Source organism: Pelodiscus sinensis, chromosome 29 (assembly GCF_049634645.1).
Source record: "Pelodiscus sinensis isolate JC-2024 chromosome 29, ASM4963464v1, whole genome shotgun sequence".
NCBI lineage: Eukaryota > Metazoa > Chordata > Testudines > Trionychidae > Pelodiscus > Pelodiscus sinensis.
The window spans coordinates 8,686,498-8,704,851 of record NC_134739.1 but is presented as its reverse complement, the minus strand read 5'-3'; the positions used below and the strand labels follow the sequence as shown (position 1 = coordinate 8,704,851).

The following is an 18,354-nucleotide window of genomic DNA, read 5'->3' as shown; positions in this document are numbered from 1 at the left end:
TCCCGAGGTCCCTTCCAGTCCTAGTATTCTCTGATTCTAGAAATGGCTTGCACACAGCCCTGTTGTGGGGGTACGGCCAGGGTGCCACATGGCAGCTATCTGAGGGCATTCCAGAGGAGTGATGCGCTAGCTAGAACTCTGAGGCTGCTCTAATTTATACCGGGGGGGGGGGGGGGGGGGCAAGGCCCTGCATGGCCCTAATTTATAGAGCCAGGGTGGGTAACCTATGACCCGAGCTTGCCTCGGTCTGGCTTCTGAAGCTCGAGGCCTCCCCCAGCATTGGGGACTCCCAACCCAGAGCCAAGGGGGGCCACAGAATCTACTAAGCTGCCCCCCTTCGGCTCTGGTGTGTGGGAATGTGGGGAAGGCTCGTTCTGCGTCTCAGTCAGAGGGGTCACATCAGTGCGGTGGGGTTTTGGTTTGTTTGTTTTGCTTCTCACGTGTGTGCAGCCCCCAACAGATTTTTCTGCGGGTCAGCGGCCCCCGAACGCAAAAAAGGTTCCGCCCCACTGCTTGAGAGAGTGCAAATGAGACACGGCTGATCCCCATCCAGTCCCGACACATCGTATCATGGCCGGCTGGAATCCTGGCACCAGCCCAGTTCTGCCTCTTCCCACGAGAGACAGATTTGGTACTGGGAGATTTTCCAAGGGCAGGGGTGTTTCCTCCTCTCTCCCTGTTGTCTTTGCTCCGTGTGGCTACTCCAGAGCGGGGGCCTGGGCAGTGGCTGCCCCATAACCACCATGCTAACTCCCCAAGAGCCTGGGCACTTAATAAATTACACCCAACGAAGAAGGGGCAGAGCTAGGAAAACATTGGATAAGCAGAACTGCATGGTACCAGCCAGCCGCCTCCCGGCCCCCAGCCCACCCCGAGTAGCCCACAGCTCCCTCATCCCCCAGCTCACCCTGCCTGCACAGGTACCCGCATCTCACCTGGCCTCTTATCTGATGACTTTGGAGCCTGGAAGGTCCAGCCCCTTGGTGTTTTCCCTGCCTCTTCCCTCCCATTGGCCGGGCTGCGACCAGTAGGGGCACTCGAAGGGGTGATAAAGGGCGGGGGCGATATCTGGGACTGAGGGCCCTGCTAGTGTGGAACCCTCTGCACCCGTGGGCCTGGCAGGGGAGAATGGCCTCCCAGCTCCAGCGACACCTCTGCTGCTGGCTGCTGATCCCTCTTCTGCAGTGGGGTAAGGCAGCTGCCCCCTCCCCTTGTCCGGTTAGGGGGGCGGGAGTGCCAGAGCCTGGCAGCCCCGCGTGGTTCGATTCCCAGCGGGTTGGATGCTGCGGGGCCGTAAGAAGGGCAGGGTAGGCAGGGCACTGGCCCCGGGTGCATCCAAATCAGGGGCGCAGAGATGCAAGAAGTAAAACCAATAAGCTGCCCCAGTAAAGCGCATGGCGCAGACTGACCGTGGGGGGGGCATCGTTAAGATTTTGCCCTGGGTGCAAAAATACCTAGTTACCCTGCTGGGGGGCTGAGCCCAGCTCCAGCCCTGATAGGCTGCCCAGGGACCCCCAGCAATAGCCCTGTTGAGGGACCAACCCTTGTCCACGGCCCCGGCTCTGCCCGCGGGAATGGACTGATGGGAAGGGAGCTGCCTCCCCTAGGCTGCTACCCCCAGGACAGCCCCTTCCACACGCCCAGCACCCCGTGGGCTTCCCAGCCCTCCCTGCTGTGCTGGAGGGACCCCGGGGGGACCCCAGTGCAGGCCCCAGGGTTCTGTGCATCACCTGGCCGGGCGCAGCGGCTCCCCTAGCCGGGCCCTTGGTATTGACTCTGGAGCCGGACGCGTTTCAGCCCTTCGCTGTCTCCCACCCGCACAGCCCCTGCCCGGCTGTGAGGTCCCAGCAGGGAGAGAGGAGGGGGCGGGAGCCATGGGCTGCTCTCCTTGCACAAGCCTGTAGGGCCATGAAAGGCCAGGGGGAGGGGGCACCTATGTGGGCTGGCTCCTGCCCTGGTGGCTAGTTGGCATATGGGGGGGGAGGGAGATAGCCTGCTCTGACTCCCCACCCCTGCCCCCCTGCAGGGGTTTGGGTTCCTTTCTGCTGGGCTGTCCCACGGGGGACCCCTTTTCAGGAGCCCTGGGGAGAGCAGGTGCCACGTGGCTCTGGGTGACTTATTGGGCTGGTTAGAAGCCCAGGGGCTGATCAGCGTGTCGTGCTCCCAGCCAGGGCCCGGCCGGTGGTGCTGAGGCAGCTGTTCCGGGCCAAGGCACCAAGAGCCAGTGGGGCTGTGCTGGGTGGGGTGGGAGGAGGTCCAGGTGAGCTGGTGCAGGGCCCCGGGTGAGTGGTTGGGCTATGGGGCCCATATTCACAGCTTTCAGGGGTGGATGGGAATCCTTCCCCGGAGGTATGATTGGACCTGTGCTAGGGAGGGACTGCAGCGCTCATCTCAGCTTGAGCAGGTGACACGCCTGGGTGTAGAGTGGCCTGGGGGGGGGGAGGCAAAGCACCAAAGGCCCAAGCCCCCACCTCTCCCACAATCGCTCTCCTTTCCTCCTTAGTAGGCTGAAAGTTTAAAAGAAACAAAAGGAAGCATTTCTTCACACAACACACAGTCAACCTGTGGAACTCCTCGCCACAGGACATTGTGAAGGCCAGGACTTTAACAGGGTTCAAAAAAGAGCTAGATAAAATTATGGAGGACAGGTTCAGCAATGGCTAATAGGTGGGCAGGAAAGGCGTCCCTAGCCTGTGTTTGTCAGAAGCTGGGAATGGGCGACAGGGGAGGGCTCCCTGCTGTGTCCATTCCCTCGGGGGCACCTGGCGTTGGCCGCTCTCAGCAGACAGGACACTGGGCTAGATGGACCTTTGGGCTGACCCAGCCTGGCCGTTCTGATGTGCTTCTGTTCTCCTGCTGCAGGCCACGGGGAGCTGACCTACGGAGACCTTGAAGATGAAAGTAAGAGAGCCCTGCATTCGCTTTCCAAGGCGGGATCCTGGGCTCAATCCTGGGGGCCCGATCCTGAACACCCACATTCACCCTGCGCCACCCCCCCACCCTCTAGCTGCCCCTGCTCCTGAGGTGGCTGCTGTAGGGACGCTGAGCTGCCGGCACATGGGGGTTTCCCTTCGGAGCCATCCTCAGCTCCCCCGTGGCCCCCACCCAGCATTATGGGGACCCCTTGCTCCTGGGGTCCCTTCCTGGAGGATTCCCCAAGGTCCCAGCCAGCAGCTAGAGCAGCCTGGACTAGGGTGAGAGAGACGGTGCCCCCGCTGCTCATGGGGCCCCCGACACAGCTGGACCGATTCCCCCTGGCCAGGCCCTGTTGGCTCACGTCCGCCCTCCCCGGCCTGTGCTGATCTTGCCCCTTTGTTCTTGCAGGTCATTACCTGTATCTCGAGGAGGATGGTGAGTGACGCCCCTTGTGCCCACCTTTCCCAGGGTCCTCTCCCCCACCCCCCTCAGGACCGTGCCTGGGGGCACCGGGCATCACACATCGCAGACCCACTCGGAGCAGGGTGGAGGGGTGCCCCAGGGCTGGGCAGAGAGAGGGACGCGGCGCTTGCCCTGCCGGGCTCCCATTCCTAGGAACACCCAACTGCACCAGCTCAGCCAGCTCGCAAGCTGCCGTCCCAGCTCTGTGCCGCACTGAGGCTCGTTCCGAACCACGGCCCCCGCTGGGTGGCCTGGAGTGTCTGGCCAGGCCCCTGGGATCCCCTGCCTTAGCTGGAGCTCTCAAAACAGCCTCTCCGGAGAGCCTGGGGCTGGTTCTAACACTGCCGTGCCCCAGACAACAGCCCAGTGCGAGGGACGCTCTCTGGGCTTTGGGAGGGGGCAGGAGCTGGACTGTGGGGGTAGAGTTAGTGGAAGGAGCGGAGGGACACAGGGCCGAGCTGCGGGTTGGGGTCCTCATCTGCCCCCAGCCCATGTGCTTTGTTAGGAGCTGAGGGCCGAGCAGGTTAGGCTGGCATGGCGGTGCCAGGGCCTGCGCCCAGCCTGGAGCTCCGCCAAGGCTCCCCTGGGGTGACTAACGGGCAGGTCTCTTCTCCTAGGCCCCTTCGCCGAGGACGGGGGGTTGGCCCACTGCAGGGACACCTACCTGGAGTGGATCTCCCTGTACTGCTGGACCACCTTCCACGCCGCGGTCATGGCCACACCGGAGCGGAGCCGGTGTCAGTGGGACCAGATCGGCAGGTCTGGACAGATCCTTGCTTCTGGGGCTGGGAGCTGAGTGTGGGCAGAGCGCCGGGGCGGGCAGGCTCGGGGGTAGAGTGCGGTGTCCCGCTCTAGACAGGTCCCGGGGTCCCGAGCCCTCCGGCTCTGGAATGATCCCGAGGGGGAAGGGGATTTTCGAATGAGTTAGCCTGCCATGGCCTGTCTCCCTGTGCACAGCTGTCAGCCTGCTGAGAGCAGGGCGCGTTGTGCGGAGTGCCACTGGTGCATGCAGCATCCAGCATGTGGGGTGGTGTGCAGTGCACCATTGGCTGCGTGCAGCGTCTGGTGTGCGAGGCGGTATGCAGCACACTGTCGGCTGCATTCAATATCCAGCGTGCGGGGTGGTTTGCAGCACACCATCGGCTGCGTGCAGAGTGCGGGCTGGTGTGCAGGGCACCATTGGCTGCGTGTGGAGTGCGGGCTGGTGTGCAGCACACCATTGGCTGTGTGCAGAGTGCGGGCTGGTGTGCAGGGCACCATTGGCTGCGTGCAGAGTGAGGGCTGGTGTGCAGGGCACCATTGGCTGCGTGCGGTGTGCGGGGTGGTGTGCAGGGCACCATTGGCTGCGTGTGGAGTGCGGGCTGGTGTGCAGCACACCATTGGCTGTGTGCAGAGTGCGGGCTGGTGTGCAGGGCACCATTGGCTGTGTGCAGAGTGCGGGCTGGTGTGCAGGGCACCATTGGCTGCGTGCAGAGTGAGGGCTGGTGTGCAGGGCACCATTGGCTGCGTGCGGTGTGCGGGGTGGTGTGCAGCGCACTATTGGCTGCGTGTGCCATGCGGGGTGGTGTGCAGCGCACCATTGGCTGCGTGTGGCGTGCGGGGTGGTGTGCAGCGCATCATTGGCTGCGTGTGGCGTGCGGGGTGGTGTGCAGCGCACTATTGGCTGCGTGTGGCGTGCGGGGTGGTGTGCAGCGCACCATTGGCTGCGTGCTGTGTGCAGGGTGGTATGCAGCGCACTATTGGCTGCATGCGGAGTGCGGGCTGGTGTGCAGTGCACCATTGGCTGCGTGCGGTGTGCAGGGTGGTGTGCAGTGCACCATTGGCTGCGTGCGGTGTGCGGGGTGGTGTGCAGCGCACTATTAGCTGCGTGCGGTGTGCAGGGTGGTGTGCAGCGCACTATTGGCTGCGTGTGGCGTGCGGGGTGGTGTGCAGTGCACCATTGGCTGCGTGCGGTGTGCGGGGTGGTGTGCAGCGCACTATTGGCTGCATGCGGAGTGCGGGTTGGTGTGCAGTGCACCATTGGCTGCGTGCGGTGTGCAGGGTGATGTGCAGCGCACTATTGGCTGCGTGCTGTGTGCAGGGTGGTGTGCAGCGCACTATTGGCTGCATGCGGAGTGCGGGTTGGTGTGCAGTGCACCATTGGCTGCGTGCGGTGTGCAGGGTGGTGTGCAGTGCACTATTGGCTGCGTGCGGTGTGCAGGGTGGTGTGCAGCGCACCATTGGCTGCATGCGGAGTGCGGGCTGGTGTGCAGTGCACCATTGGCTGCGTGTGGCGTGCGGGGTGGTGTGCAGCGCACTATTGGCTGCGTGTGGCATGCGGGGTGGTGTGCAGCGCACTATTGGCTGCGTGCGGTGTGCAGGGTGGTGTGCAGCGCACTATTGGCTGCGTGCAGAGTGCGGGCTGGTGTGCAGCTCACCGTCAGCTGCGTGTGGCTTCCCATATGTGGCTGCACAGCTCCCAGCAGTGGCTGGGTAGCAGGGTGCTGAGTGCACGCGGTCTGTGGTGCGTGGGGACCTCCAGCCAGTGCCCAGCTCAGGGCTCATCTGGGGGACCTCGCTGGCGGCTGCTGCGCCCTGAAGCCCCAAACCCCGCAGACCTGGCCAGACTCAGTCTCACATCTCCTCCTTTCCCTCTGCAGGATCTACAGCGACCTCTCCAACTGCACGGCACTCATGGCCGAGGCGCTGTCCTGCCCCTGGCCTGGCCCCGCTCTCGACTCCTTCTTCCTGCAAATCCACATGGAATATTTCGCCAACTGCACCAGGCCTGCTAGCTCCCCACCCAGCCAGCCGCCCCGGGGGCCCGTCCTAGCCATGGCCGCGGTGCTCGCCTGCCTGACCCCTTTGGCGGCTGCTCTCACCTTCTGCAAGGCTGCGCCAGAGCCAGACCGGCCGCTCCCTGCAGCACCATCTGGGCTCAGGAGACAAAGGGCTGCTTCTTATGCAGGCCTGGGCACCAGCTGGACAGGGAGAGAAAGTGTCTAGTGGTTGGGGGGGGGGGGTAGAGGAGGGGAGCCAGGGACGGGATCTCCTCCTGGCTTGGGGAGGGGGATGGGATCTGGGGGGGTTAGAGCAGGGAGGGCTGGGAGCCAGGACTCCTGGGATCCATCCCAGCTGTGGGAGGGAAGTGAGGACTAGTGGTTAGAGGGGGGGGGGCTGCTGGGAATTCTCTTCCCAGCTCTGTGGTGGATTCCCCGGAGTCCTCCCCTGCTTGTAATGGGGGGTAGCAATGCTGCCTCGCCCTGGGGGGCGGCTGGTCTGGGGAGGGGGAACATTCAGGGCCCAGCCAGGGGGGTGCTGGTTGCTCTCCAGGCCCAGGCGTGATGAACCCAGACCCCCCGCAGCCTCGGCCTGTCCAGAGCGCTCAGCCGGAGCGGACACGCCTGGAGCAGTTCCCAGGTTCAGTGGGCAGCAATCGCAGGTCCTGTCCCACTGCCAGAAGTGGGCTTCCCCATAGCCTCCAGGCCCTGCCTGCCCTGCCCCGACTCGCACCCCCTGGGGCAGGAGAACGGGGAGCTGGGGGCCCTTGCTGGGCCAGGTAGAGGAGAATCACATGAGCAAGCGACTGCTTGGCCCCCTCTAAACTCCAGCCGGGGGGCTGACATCAGTGGGTGTTTCCCTGGCAGGGAGAAGCTCTCTGCCGAGCTCCAGTCTTGGCTCCTGACAACGAAGGACGAGATCCAGGGGCTGTAACCCTGAATCCGCCCTGGGCAGCTCCGTGGGCTGGGCGTTCTCCGTTCCAGAGGCGGCTGATTTCCAGGGAGCAGCTGGGAGCGTCCTGGCAGGAGCGCCCCGGACGCAGGCCAGCGCTAATTGGCCGGTGGCTCCAGGACTCTGCCAGCGAAAGCCCAGGACGCGGAGCGATAGGATCTCCCCGGAGCAGGAGCCTTTGGCCCTGTCATTGACACACTGCCTGGAAGGTCCAAAGACTGACTTTAGGGGGGACCGTTGAGGCTGTCTCAGACCACAAGGGAACCGAGTTTGTTTGGGCTCAGCGGGATCCCCATAGGAGCAGGAGCATGTCTCAGAGCTACTGCGCAGGGCGGTGCCATTCGGAAGTGTTCACTTCTGCATGGGGGCACCCAGGATTGGGATACCACAGGGGGTTGCGACTCAGGCTGGAGGGACCCTGGCAGAGCTGAGGGAGAGGCGGGTGGGTTTGGGACAGAGGGGGGGGGTGCAGCTCAGAGTGGGGGGGGGGGCCCTGGCAGAGCTGAGGGGGAGGTGGGTGGGGCTGGGACAGAGGGGAGGGGGTGCAGCTCAGAATGAGAGGCCCTGGCATAGCTGAGGGGGAGGCGGGTGGGGCTGGGACAGCGGGGAGGGGCTGCAGCTCAGAGTGGGGGCCCTGGCAGAGCTGAGGGGGAGGTGGGTGGGGTTGGGACAGCGGGGAGGGGGTGCAGCTCAGAGTGGGGGCCCTGGCAGAGCTGAGGGGGAGGCGGGTGGGGCTGGGCCAGAGGGGAGGGGGTGCAGTTCAGAGTGGGGGCCCTGGCAGAGCTGAGGGGGAGGTGGGTGGGGCTGGGACAGCGGGGAGGGGGTGCAGCTCAGAGTGGGGGCCCTGGCAGAGCTGAGGGGGAGGCGGGTGGGGCTGGGACAGCGGGGAGGGGGTGCAGCTCAGAGTGGGGGCCCTGGCAGAGCTGAGGGGGAGGCGGGCGGGGCTGGGACAGAGGGGAGGGGGTGCAGTTCAGAGTGGGGGCCCTGGCAGAGCTGAGGGGGAGGTGGGTAGGGCTGGGACAGAGGGGAAGGGGTGCAGCTCAGAATGAGGGGTCCTGGCAGAGCTGCGGGGGAGGCAGGTGGGGCTGGGACAGGGGGGGGGGGGTGCAGCTCACAATGAGGGGTCCTGGCAGAGCTGCGGGGGAGGCGGGTGGGGCTGGGACAGAGGGGGGGGGTGCAGCTCAGAGTGGGGGGCCCTGGCAGAGCTGAGGGGGAGGCGGGTGGGGCTGGGTCAGCGGCAAAGCAGATTTGTCTTAATTAAGCTGCTAGCACCCAACTCCCACTTGAGTAACGTCCCTTGGGGGTCCCCGTGGCCTCCAGGCACTGCCCCGATGCTGCCAGGTCTCAGTCCCTTCCCCGGGGCCGGGCCTGGCTCTTCCCCAGGCTGCGGGGAGTGGGCAGGCGGGGGTCAGGACCCCAGCCCCACCGCTCGCTCCTGGCCGTGCCCACCCCAGGCTAGTCCACATGCTGTGCCTGCTGCCCGGAGCCAGTGGATTTCACAACCCAGCCCAGCCGGGATTAAAGGGAAATACCCCAGTAAACAAACAGTGGCCCTCCCGAAAGCTGCTGGTGGCCGGACGAGCGGAGCTCTCCTGCTGCCCCGGTGGTGCGGGGAGCTGGCCGGGGCGGCGAAGGCCGTGCCCTGAGGAGCCATGCCCGGCTGGCGGAGCACACACCTAGCCGCGCCGGGCCAGGGGGCGGCTGCTCTGACAGGCGTCCCGCAGGGAGGTCTGGTTTAAGGCAGCACTGAGTAATCTCATTTTTCACACGTCTCCTGTAGTCCCCACCAGCCCGGTCAGAGGAAAGGAGTTGCTTCCTGTTGTTGCCATTGAAATAGCTGGCCTGGCCCGTCGCAGGCCGGCTTTGCAGGATGGCACGATGCAGAGAGACCGGCTCCGGCGGGCTCGGCCCATGGCTCCTGCTGCTGCTCTGCGGTAAGTGCTCTGGGCAGCAGGCCGGCTGGGGGCACTGCCACCAGCCCCGGGAGTTGGGGGGGGGGGGAGTTTTCAGCTTGGCTCCGGCTTCCCTGAGCCAGACCCCTTCGGAGCCCCGCGGTGCTCTGTGTGCCTGTGGGGCGGGGGGATCCTACGGCAACTCTAACCCAGCCCCCGAAGTCCAGCTCCCTACTGCATGAGAGGTCCTGGGCTTAGAGTGAGCCCTCCACACCAGACTGTGAAAGGGGGGACCGGAGGGGGGGGTCTACAGCCCCCCCCCCACGCAAGGACCTGAGTGGCAGAGAAATACCCATGTGGAGGAAAAGGCCTTAAGGATGCCCCCCCCCCACCCCATTCCCTGTGGGGAGCTCAGACTCCAGCTCTGCTTCTGCACCCTTGGGCAGCTCCCTGCCCTCTCTGTGCCTCAGTGTCCCCATGCGTGGGATGGAGGAGGGGTCGGGGGAGAGGGAGCTGGGCTCTGTGCAGCACGGTTAGAATGCAGGGCTGTGCTGGGGACCCCGCTCATGCCTGGAGGGGCAGGCGTGTGTCTGGAGGGACCCTGCCAGGACAGTCCCGGCTCTTCCGCCTGTCGCAGCACCATGGGCGGGTTCGCTTGGCTCAGGGCCTTTGGCTCTTCCCAGACATAAACGGACCTCAACGACGCGCCGAGCGGCTGAGAATTCCCCGTCCGGCTGGAAAAGCCCCAGGAGCCAGGACGGATGAGCCAAACGGGCTGCGGGAAATGGCTGGCCTGGCCCGAGAGGCGCTGGGGACGAATCGGCCGTTGGGGTGGCCCTTGCAAGCCAGCTGCCTCCCCTGGGAGCCCAGGGCCGTTGCTGGGGTCAGATTTGCTCATGGTGGGGGGGCTGGGACAGGATCTGCAGGGGGCGTGCTGAGAGTCACTGAACCAGACTGAAGCCTGTAGCTGTTGGAACCGCGTCTAGCCAAGGGTGCGCAGACAGGCGGATGGGAACAAAAATTGCTGACTGCTGAGATCCTGAAAGGGCAGGAGCAGACGGAGAGTCAGCAAAGGACTGGTCCCACTGTGCCATGCACCAGCCCCATCAAGTCCCAGCTCTCAGTCTCTCTGAGCCTGGACTGGCTCCCAGCCCTGCCAAGCCCCCATTCCCTAGCCTGGCCTTGCCATGGGTCAGAGCCCCCACAGCTGTCCGTGATGGGCCAGACTCTGATCTCGCTGTGGGGAAAAACTGGGGTAAGTCCAGGTTCTCTCTGGGGTCACCACACCCAGCCTGGCCCCAGGAGGTCTGGGTGCCTCTGAGTCAGGACACAAACACACACAAACTCAGCTCCTTGTCCCTGCTCCAGTGGGGGAGCCATCGGGGAAATGGAGGGGTCAGGGCCTGGCTGCTCACGGGTGAGGCCCTGAGCCAGGAGGCCCCTGGCAGGCTCCGGGGCCCGCTGGGCTGAGCGATGGAGCCGCCGTGGCTGGGAGGGGTTGGAGCTGGTGGGGGTGCTGGCCTCAGACCTACCTCTAGCCCCCAGAATTCACCCCTGTGGCGGCACTCCCCTCCTCTGGTCTCTCCTCTAGAAGTTGCCCCGACCAGCTGACTCTGCTGCCCGCCCCAAACAGCTGGGGGAGCTGAGCAGGACATGTGCCCCCGTGGGCAGCTCGCAGAGGTGCTGGGCACACACTGCACCGGCGGTGCCCACATTCTGCCAGGGATCCAGCGCTGTCTGACCACCTGGAGTCCAATGTTCCCTCTCATTTTCGTGTGTGGAATAAATTTTGTGGTGTGCACTGGCGCATGTGTGGGTGTGCACCTCCCATAGAAGTACATGCTACGGGCTGTGCACACTGTGCTAATCAGCTGGGTGGCATTTAAATCTCTCCTGGGTGGCCGCCCAAGCACTCAGCTTACAGGGACCCCTGGCCACGTCTGCGAATCTCAGTCTAAATCCCCCCCCTGGTGCCCCATCCTGATTCCGGGTTAAAGGGCCCCAGGGGTGTCACTGCCACCCACGAGACCCCAGTTCGGGGCAGGGTGCCTGGCTGGGTAGCAGCATCCCCTGTGGGGCGCATCTCACTGGCGTTTCTCCCCTCCAGCGACTCTCGGGCGCTCCCTCCCTCCCGCCGGCACTTCTGTGCCTGAATTGGAGTCTATGGCCGAGATGTGGAAAAGCCCAGAGAATGGGTCTGAGCTGCTGCACAACTGGAGTCTGGCCTTGAACATGACTAGGAGTGAGTGGTGGGACCTGCCATGGGCGGGGCAGCGAGAGCTGAGCTCGCCGGGCCGGGCTCCAGGGAGCCCTCCCCTGCCACGGGCTAGCAAGTCTACCCGGTACCCGTCTCCCTTTGTCAGTGAACGAGCCCCGGGCATCTCACAGCAGGGCCGCTGAGCCCCCTGCAGGGAGGTGGGGGGACCCCACCTGGGGAGCTGGGCGAATCCACGTGCAAAGAGGGGACGTGCTGGTGGGAGGCGCCATGGGTGGCTGGAGTGCCTCTGGCTTCAGCCCACACCCTCTTCATTTCCCCTTTCGGCTCCCACTCCCATCCTGCTGCAGCCACCCCGTGGGCTGCGGGCACGTGGCGGGTGCTCAGGGGAGAGCTCAAGTTGTTCCTTCCTGCTCTCTGGCCTGGCTGCCCTGGCTGGCTCCGAGGGAGGCCCAGAGCCAGGAGGCCTCTGGCAGGCTCCGGGGCCCGCTGGGCTGAGCGATGGAGCTGCCGTGGTTGGGAGGGATTGGAGCTGGGGGGGTTGGGCTCAGATCCGCCTCTAGCCTCCAGAATTCACCCGTGGCGGCGCTCCCCTCCCCTGGCCTCTCCTCTAGAAGCCGGTTGTCTCTGCTGCCCACCCCAAATAGCCAGGGAGCAGGGCAGGGCGCAAGCCCCGAGGGGTGACAAGCAGTGCCCACAGCTCAGCTCTGTCCGGCAACCAGGCCCTTGACAACAGAACCAGGGGCCACGTCTGCAAATCCCCCTGTTGTGCCCCGTCCTGATTCCGGGTTAAAGGGCCCCAGGGGTGTCACTGCCACCCACCCAGTTCGGGGCAGGGCGCCTGGCCAGGCAGCAGCAACCCCCGTGGGCCACATCTCACTGGCGCTTCTCCCCTCCAGTGGCTCTCAGGAGCCTCCCTCCCGTGCTGGGACTGAGGTCCATGGCTGAGCTCTGGGGGAAGCAGATCGTGGCCGAGTTGAAGCTGCTGCACAACGAGAGCCAGTTCTTCAACATGACACGGGGTGAGTGGCAGGGCCCCGCCAGGCTCACTGTGCTGGGACCACGCCGGGCTCCAGGGAGCTTCTGCCCGGCTCCCGGCTCCCTTTGACAGTGAATGAGCCCTGGGCATCTCACTGCTCCGTCAGCGCTGGCGGGCTCTGCACCGTCTGACCCATGTCGTTTCTGTGGCTTGTGTGTCCTGCCCCACCTGCACCCAGCAGCCCTGGGCACCCCAGGGAGGGACCCTTCCAGGGGAAACGGGTGCCTTGTGCCTGGCAGGGATGGGCACGTCACACACCCTGGGAATGCCAGCGTTCCCGGATGCACCCCTCCCGCTCTTACAGGCTTCCTTCCCAGTCCCCCTTCCCTGGGCCATCCAGCCAGTCCCTCGGGCATGGGCTTTGCCAAGGGCCATGCTGCACCACCTACCCTGGCCGTATGGATGGGGGAATTTAAAGGCGCAGTGACTTTTTTTTTTTTTTGCTCAACAAGTTTGGTCAGATTTTTTTCCAACCAATTTCTCTCCCCGCCCCCCCCCCCCCCCCCCCCCGTCATGTTCGGGATTTTTTGTGAAAGTATCTGGCTACCCTACGGGTCAGTGCTTCATGCTAGCTAAGGGCTCTCTCCTGGCTGGGGGTTTACACAGTCAGAGAGGCTGCCCTCCCAGCCGCTCAGCTATTCCCTGACAGCCATGGGACAGGTGCTCTGGGCCGGCAGCCGCTCACAAGCATCCAACCAACACAAACCTCCTTCTTGTAGCTCTGCTACCTGCTATCATACCAGGAGCACCCCGGGCAGCCCGCCTGAGCCCCGCTGCCTATTTGTCAGTGGAGCCATGGCAAGAGCTGGCACCTGGCCTGCCAATGTCACCCCAGGGCCACCCCTGTTGGGAGCTGGTGTGGGAGCAATGGGGCGGGATGTCCGGGCAGGGGATCCTATGTGAATCAGAGACCAGCCTTGCCAGTTGTGTCCCTGGCAGTGCCGGTCCCAAGGGGTGGGCCCTGTGCTCAGGTGGGCTCCCAGGCCTGCGCTTGCTGCCACCAGCTTCTTGCTCAGAGCTTTGGTTTTCTTCTTTCCAGATGAAATTTACAAAAGCATCACCAGCTGGTGTTGGGAGGAGTTCAGAGAGTGGATGCTGGGCGTGCCCGGGGCGCAGCTGTGTGAATGGAGAGTCATCAGCAGGTATCAGGGGGACGGGAGATGAACCAGCCCGGGGCATGAAGCCCCTCTGTGGAGTTTGCTCTTTGGCTCCCTCCTGGCAGAGCCCTTTCTGCCGGGTGCCAGCCTGTGAGCGGCAGAGAGCCACGGCCAGCCTGGCAGAGGGGCGGGGGGCCAAGTGCGCAGGGGTCTGCCCCGGGGCCCTGCGGAGCCTGAGGCCGGTCTGTGGCTGGGCAGAGCACGGAGATCGTTTCCTGCGGGGCGCTGGGAGGACAAGAAAAAAATCTCTCCTATAGCCGCTGTTCCAAACTCTTAAGCGCGGTTGCTGCCCTTTCCAGAACTTTGTCGGGTGGGCAGAGATTCTGCGTGTTGCTGCCCCCAGTGGAGCTCAGAACAGACATATTTGCCCTGCACCCCCAGGGACCTGCGGGTCCTCCACCTGCCCTGCTGCATTGCTCCACCCACACCTGGCTTCAGCAGGGCCGGTGGGGAGCCAGGCATGACTGAAACGTGCGGCACTCACATATTCCCTGCCCACTGTTGTCCCCCAGCTCTCTCCAGCCCCAGGCACCCTCCCACGCTGCAGCGCCAAGGTGTGTGCCTGGCTTTGCGGCCTGTGGCTTGCGAGCAGGGCTGGGGTGGGCCCAGTGGGCAGGACACCACACGAGGTCTCAGGGACCTGGGTTCAAGCCCAGCTGTTCCAGGGCTTGGCGACACAGCCTTGGGCAAGCCACGTCCTGCCCCGTTCCTCAGTTTCCCCATCACTAATGGGGCTGCTCCCGTTTTGGAGCTCGGGGGTGAGAAGAGCCAGGCTCTAGTAGAATGATCATGAACCTGCCCAGCTCGGGCAGCCCTGGTAATACGACCTGACAGGCCAGTCAGGGAGTCTCCTGCTCACACAGTTTCCCGGTGCCTGCACCTGGGCTCCCCGTTTCCACCCGTCCATGCTGCCTGCTGCCACTCTGGCAGGGCAAAGCAGCCAGCGCTGCGGAACGGGAGCCTCCTGGCACGGCAAGCCGACCGGCTCCTCAGCGGTGGGTCTGGCTGCACCAGCCCCGGATAATGGCTTAGTCCTGAAGCCATTCTCCGGCTTGTCCCCCCCCAGGCCATACAGCAACCTCCGCGACTGCCTGGAGACCTTGGCGGACAAGCTGAACTACAGCGACGGCTACCCCAACGGCATCGCCGACAAGTTCATCGTGCTGAGCCACCACACCTACTTCCTGAACTGCACCCAGGAGCACCCCGTGTTCCTGGACCCGCCGGAGGACCTGCTCCTGGCCCTCATCTTTGCTCCCATCTGCCTCATCCCTTTCCTGGTCACTCTGGTGGTGTGGAGGAGCAAGGACAGCAAGATGCAGGCCTGAGAGCCACAGGGCTCCTGGGGGGCACGAGAGATGAACCAGGCCGGGCTGGAAACTCTGAGCCCACCTGACCTCGCCCCAAGCGAGCCAGCCCCCAGCCTGCTGGACTGCCCGGCCCAACGGTTTGGAGACGCTCCGGAGAACCAGCTCCGAACGGCTCCCTCTGAGCCCCGGCCTCTCTGGCAGAATGCCCAGGGTTTGCACCGGGCCTGCTCAAACGAGGCAACCGCGCTAGGCTGCCCGTGCCAGGCCTGCAGGAGGAGAGCGCCCCATGGCCTCTGGGTCTCAGGCCCACACAACCCCCCGCTGGGGTCTCAAGGGCAGCTCGCTGCAGCTGGACAAGTGCAAAGCCCCTGCAGGGAAAGGCTCTGCCTCGTCCCAGCCGCCCCGGCACCACGGAGGGGGCAGCTTGCAGAGCAGCTCCAGTGCCCTCCAGAGGGCAGGGGCATGGCCCACGCTGGATAGGCCCACGTGCTCTAGAGAAACACCCTCCCCTCGCACCGCAGCAAGCAAAGGTGGCTGGGCCCGGGCTCGTGGCACAGGGGCAGGAAGGGGGCCCCTCGCCAGGCCCTGCCTTGTGTTTCCAGATGGGCTGTCGTGCCAGGGCAGCGGGTTTCTTGCGCCGCATGTTTATGGGGCTGTGGCGCCTGGGGCAGGCTCCCCCGCCATGTGACACTGGAGGCTGGGGGCCTCCTTTACTGGCTTCCCCCAAATGTTTTCCAGCCCCCTTTGCAAACACGCTCCTTGGTTCACCAGCTGGAGATTAAAAACCTGCCCTTCCCGAGCCCTGGCACTTCCTTTCGCCATTTGGTTTCCTGCCTTATCGCCTGCAGGCCGGTGGGAATGGGGCAATTGGAAGAGTCGGAGACATACCCCCGCCCTCCCGCTGGGCAGTGCCCCCTTGGTGCCCTATGACACAGTCCTACTGGGAGTTGGCTGCAACTTGATTCTGTGTCCCCTGCAATTTGTGGCCCTGAGTAGGGCCTCGGGGCTTTCAGGAGCCTCTAGTTTAGGGCCGGTCAGTGGGCCACAGGCCTCTTGGCCCCCGGCACATTGCTGAGACCCCACGATTCCCTCTCCTGGATAACAACACGGAGCCCAGACGAGTGGCCCTGGGGAGCTGCTGATGGCCTCGTGGTACAACGGGGATCCCTGATTGCCTGGCCCGGGTCCCTCACACAAAGCAGGGCCGGGTCCACCGGGGCTGGAGCAAGCCAGGCTCCGGGGTCAGACTGGGACCAGGTTCCCTTGGAGCAGTGCAGGGAGCAGGGCCCTGGGGTTCGGAGAGAATCGGTGCCACCTGAGGCCGGCGCAGGTTACTTGTGGGCAGGTCTGTGTGTGCGGATGACCTGGTCTCGCCTGTGACTAGCTGGTTTGCTTAGACAGACAAGTCTATGGCAATCACCACATGCGAGTGTGTGAGCATGTGTGTATGAGTACACGTGCGTGTGAGTGTGCGTGTGCGCATGAGTACACGTGTGTGTGCATGAGTACGTGTGTGTGTGTGTGAGCGTGCGTGTGTGCATGAGTACACGTGTGTGTGTGTGAGCGTGTGTGTGTGCATGAGTACACGTGTGTGTGAGCATGTGTGTGCATGAATACGTGTGTGTGCGCGCGCGCGTGCATGAATACGCATGTACATGTGTGTGAGCGCGTGTGTGTGCATGAGCACACGTGTGTGTCCACCTGGCAACTGCTAGCCCGCCTGTGTCTGCAGGAGCCCCAGCCTGTCGGAGGAGGAGGGGGCTGCCCTGGAGCTGGCTCTCCAGTCTGAGGAGCCGTGCGCAGTAGCCCAGACTGGGCCTCTTCTCCCTGGTGCGCTCCCTGGCTGAGCTGCTGGGCAGCCTACGCCCTGGAAATGTTCCCGGTGTAAATGTCAGTGCCTCCTCCACACCAAGCGCGGGGGGTGTGGCTCAGCAGGCCTCTCCTGTCTGCCTGGGCTGCTGCCAGTCTGGGGGCACCCGGAGCCAAGCGGAAGGGAGCTCCCTGCAGCAGAGCCAGACCGGGAATCAGTCCCATTCCCGGGCGCAGCCTGGCCCCGGTTTGCCATAGGCCCTGGAACATGGGGGGTGTGGCTCCAGGCAAGTCCTGTTCCAGCTGGGCCCCTTATTGGCTGCATCCACCCATTGCTCCTGCAGTCAGTTCCCTCCTAGGGTGCCAGGAAATAGCGCAGTTGCTAGGGTCCAGGTGTCGGGTGGGCTGTGACTCCCTGGCTTTGTTCCCTACCACTCCCAGCCTCTCCAGGCTCCAGGATTTGCCCCTAATGCCAGGGCGCAGGCCACCGCTGACCAGGAACCGCTCTCTGAGGCCTCCAACTGGGCAACAGGCCGCCTCCTGCCCAGCAAGGCAGCAGCTCGTGCACAGGAGGGAGATGAGGCTGCCTCTGCCGTTCCCTTTCCTGCCCGGACAGTCGGGGAACAAAACCCCAGGGCCTCTACCTGGGCGCTTTCCTTCCTCCTCTTGCCCGTGAACAGAAGTGCTGTGGGATGGGAAACCAGGGGCTGGCCAGGTCTCTACAGCTCCCAGGAACTGTGCCCCTTCAGGAAAGCCTCTGCTTAGTGGCCATGGTGTGAGCCCTTGGGCAGGTGAAGGGGGAAGCTCCCAGCGGGCGTCTCCAGAGGGCCCTCAGTTGTTCTGCCACCTAGCAGTCAGGGCCCGGTCTGCCACAGGGCATGGAGTCTCTCCAAGCTGGGCCCAGCCTGTGGCACCCTATGTCCCACTCCAACCCGTTCTGATCTCAGGGCAGGGCTCCCTGCTAGCATCTAGCTCTTCCCAGAGTTCCCGGTCAAGGTGCTGAGGGGAGTACACGTGGCTGCTGTCAGCCCCTAGGCACGTCGCTTGCTCTGGGGTGCACAGGCCTGCAGCAATGACAGCTTGCAAGGGTCCAGAGGGGCAGAATGGGGCACTGACTGCTCTGCCCTCCTCCTTTTTCCCAGGGCCCGAGTGCAGCCCGCACGGCCACCGCACTGAGGACAGGGACAGACTCCTGCTCCCAGGAAGCTGGTGGCATTTGCAGCCTAGGAGAGTCACATATAGCTTCCCTATAACGCCTCCGCCAGCACACGCCTGGCCCTCAGACAGTGCCAGGCATTGGCCAGTCTCCTCACTTTCCACCCCCTCTGCCAATGTGTGAGCTATGCTCCAGCTGGGAGGACAACGCTGCCCCCTACTGGCCAGTACACCCCAGGCCCTGAGGGGGGACAGCAGCTCCCAGAATTCTTACCCTTGCTGTATTCCCCTTCCCAGGAGATCTGGAGGCCTGGTGCTGGCAGGAAAGGAGCCAGATGGCAGGGAAAGGTCTGAGAGATGCAGCTAAAGGCACCAGAGGCACAGGGCAGTGAGAGGCTGGACTGAGAGACTCTGAGGAAGGAGCAGGGTGAATGGGGAACCAGCCACAGGAATCCATGGGGAACCCAGAACCAGCCACAGGAATCCTAGGTCTGTGCAACAGCCTTTGGGGCACCTGGGATGAGGCCATGCTGGGATGGAAATGCTGGGTGTATTCACTCCATTCCAAGCACCTGGAGGGGCCATCCCTCCCAATGCCAGTCACTGAAAGCAGGTATCCCTCCCGCATGACACCAGAGGACTTTATGAGAGGGAAGGAAGCAGCTGGGACTTCATGAAGGGAAGGCTG

General features: G+C 64.2%; 2 protein-coding genes across 4 annotated transcripts; both read left to right on the top strand.

Annotated features, from left to right (window-relative positions):
- Positions 1 to 1,085: 1,085 nt before the first annotated feature.
- LOC142821007 (receptor activity-modifying protein 2-like) lies at positions 1,086 to 6,363 on the top strand. The gene is made up of 5 exons (XM_075911492.1): positions 1,086 to 1,189; positions 2,863 to 2,901; positions 3,325 to 3,351; positions 3,996 to 4,137; positions 6,018 to 6,363. Exons 1-5 carry the CDS (start codon positions 1,129 to 1,131, stop codon positions 6,361 to 6,363), a joined length of 615 nt encoding a protein of 204 aa, XP_075767607.1. The 5' UTR covers positions 1,086 to 1,128.
- A 152-nt stretch (positions 6,364 to 6,515) lies between these two features.
- RAMP2 (receptor activity modifying protein 2) lies at positions 6,516 to 15,501 on the top strand. Of its 3 annotated transcripts, XM_006125693.4 has the most exons (6): positions 6,516 to 7,298; positions 8,870 to 9,023; positions 11,089 to 11,223; positions 12,096 to 12,218; positions 13,275 to 13,377; positions 14,459 to 15,501. In XM_006125693.4, the coding sequence occupies exons 2-6, from the start codon at positions 8,960 to 8,962 to the stop codon at positions 14,718 to 14,720; spliced, it is 687 nt and encodes a 228-aa protein (XP_006125755.2). In that variant the 5' UTR covers positions 6,516 to 7,298; positions 8,870 to 8,959; the 3' UTR covers positions 14,721 to 15,501. The 3 variants fall into 3 exon arrangements, with proteins under 3 accessions (XP_006125755.2, XP_075767606.1, XP_075767605.1); XM_075911491.1 differs by lacking the exon at positions 6,516 to 7,298 and having other exon boundaries at positions 8,346 to 9,023; XM_075911490.1 differs by lacking the exons at positions 6,516 to 7,298; positions 8,870 to 9,023 and adding an exon at positions 9,422 to 10,236.
- Positions 15,502 to 18,354: the final 2,853 nt, after the last annotated feature.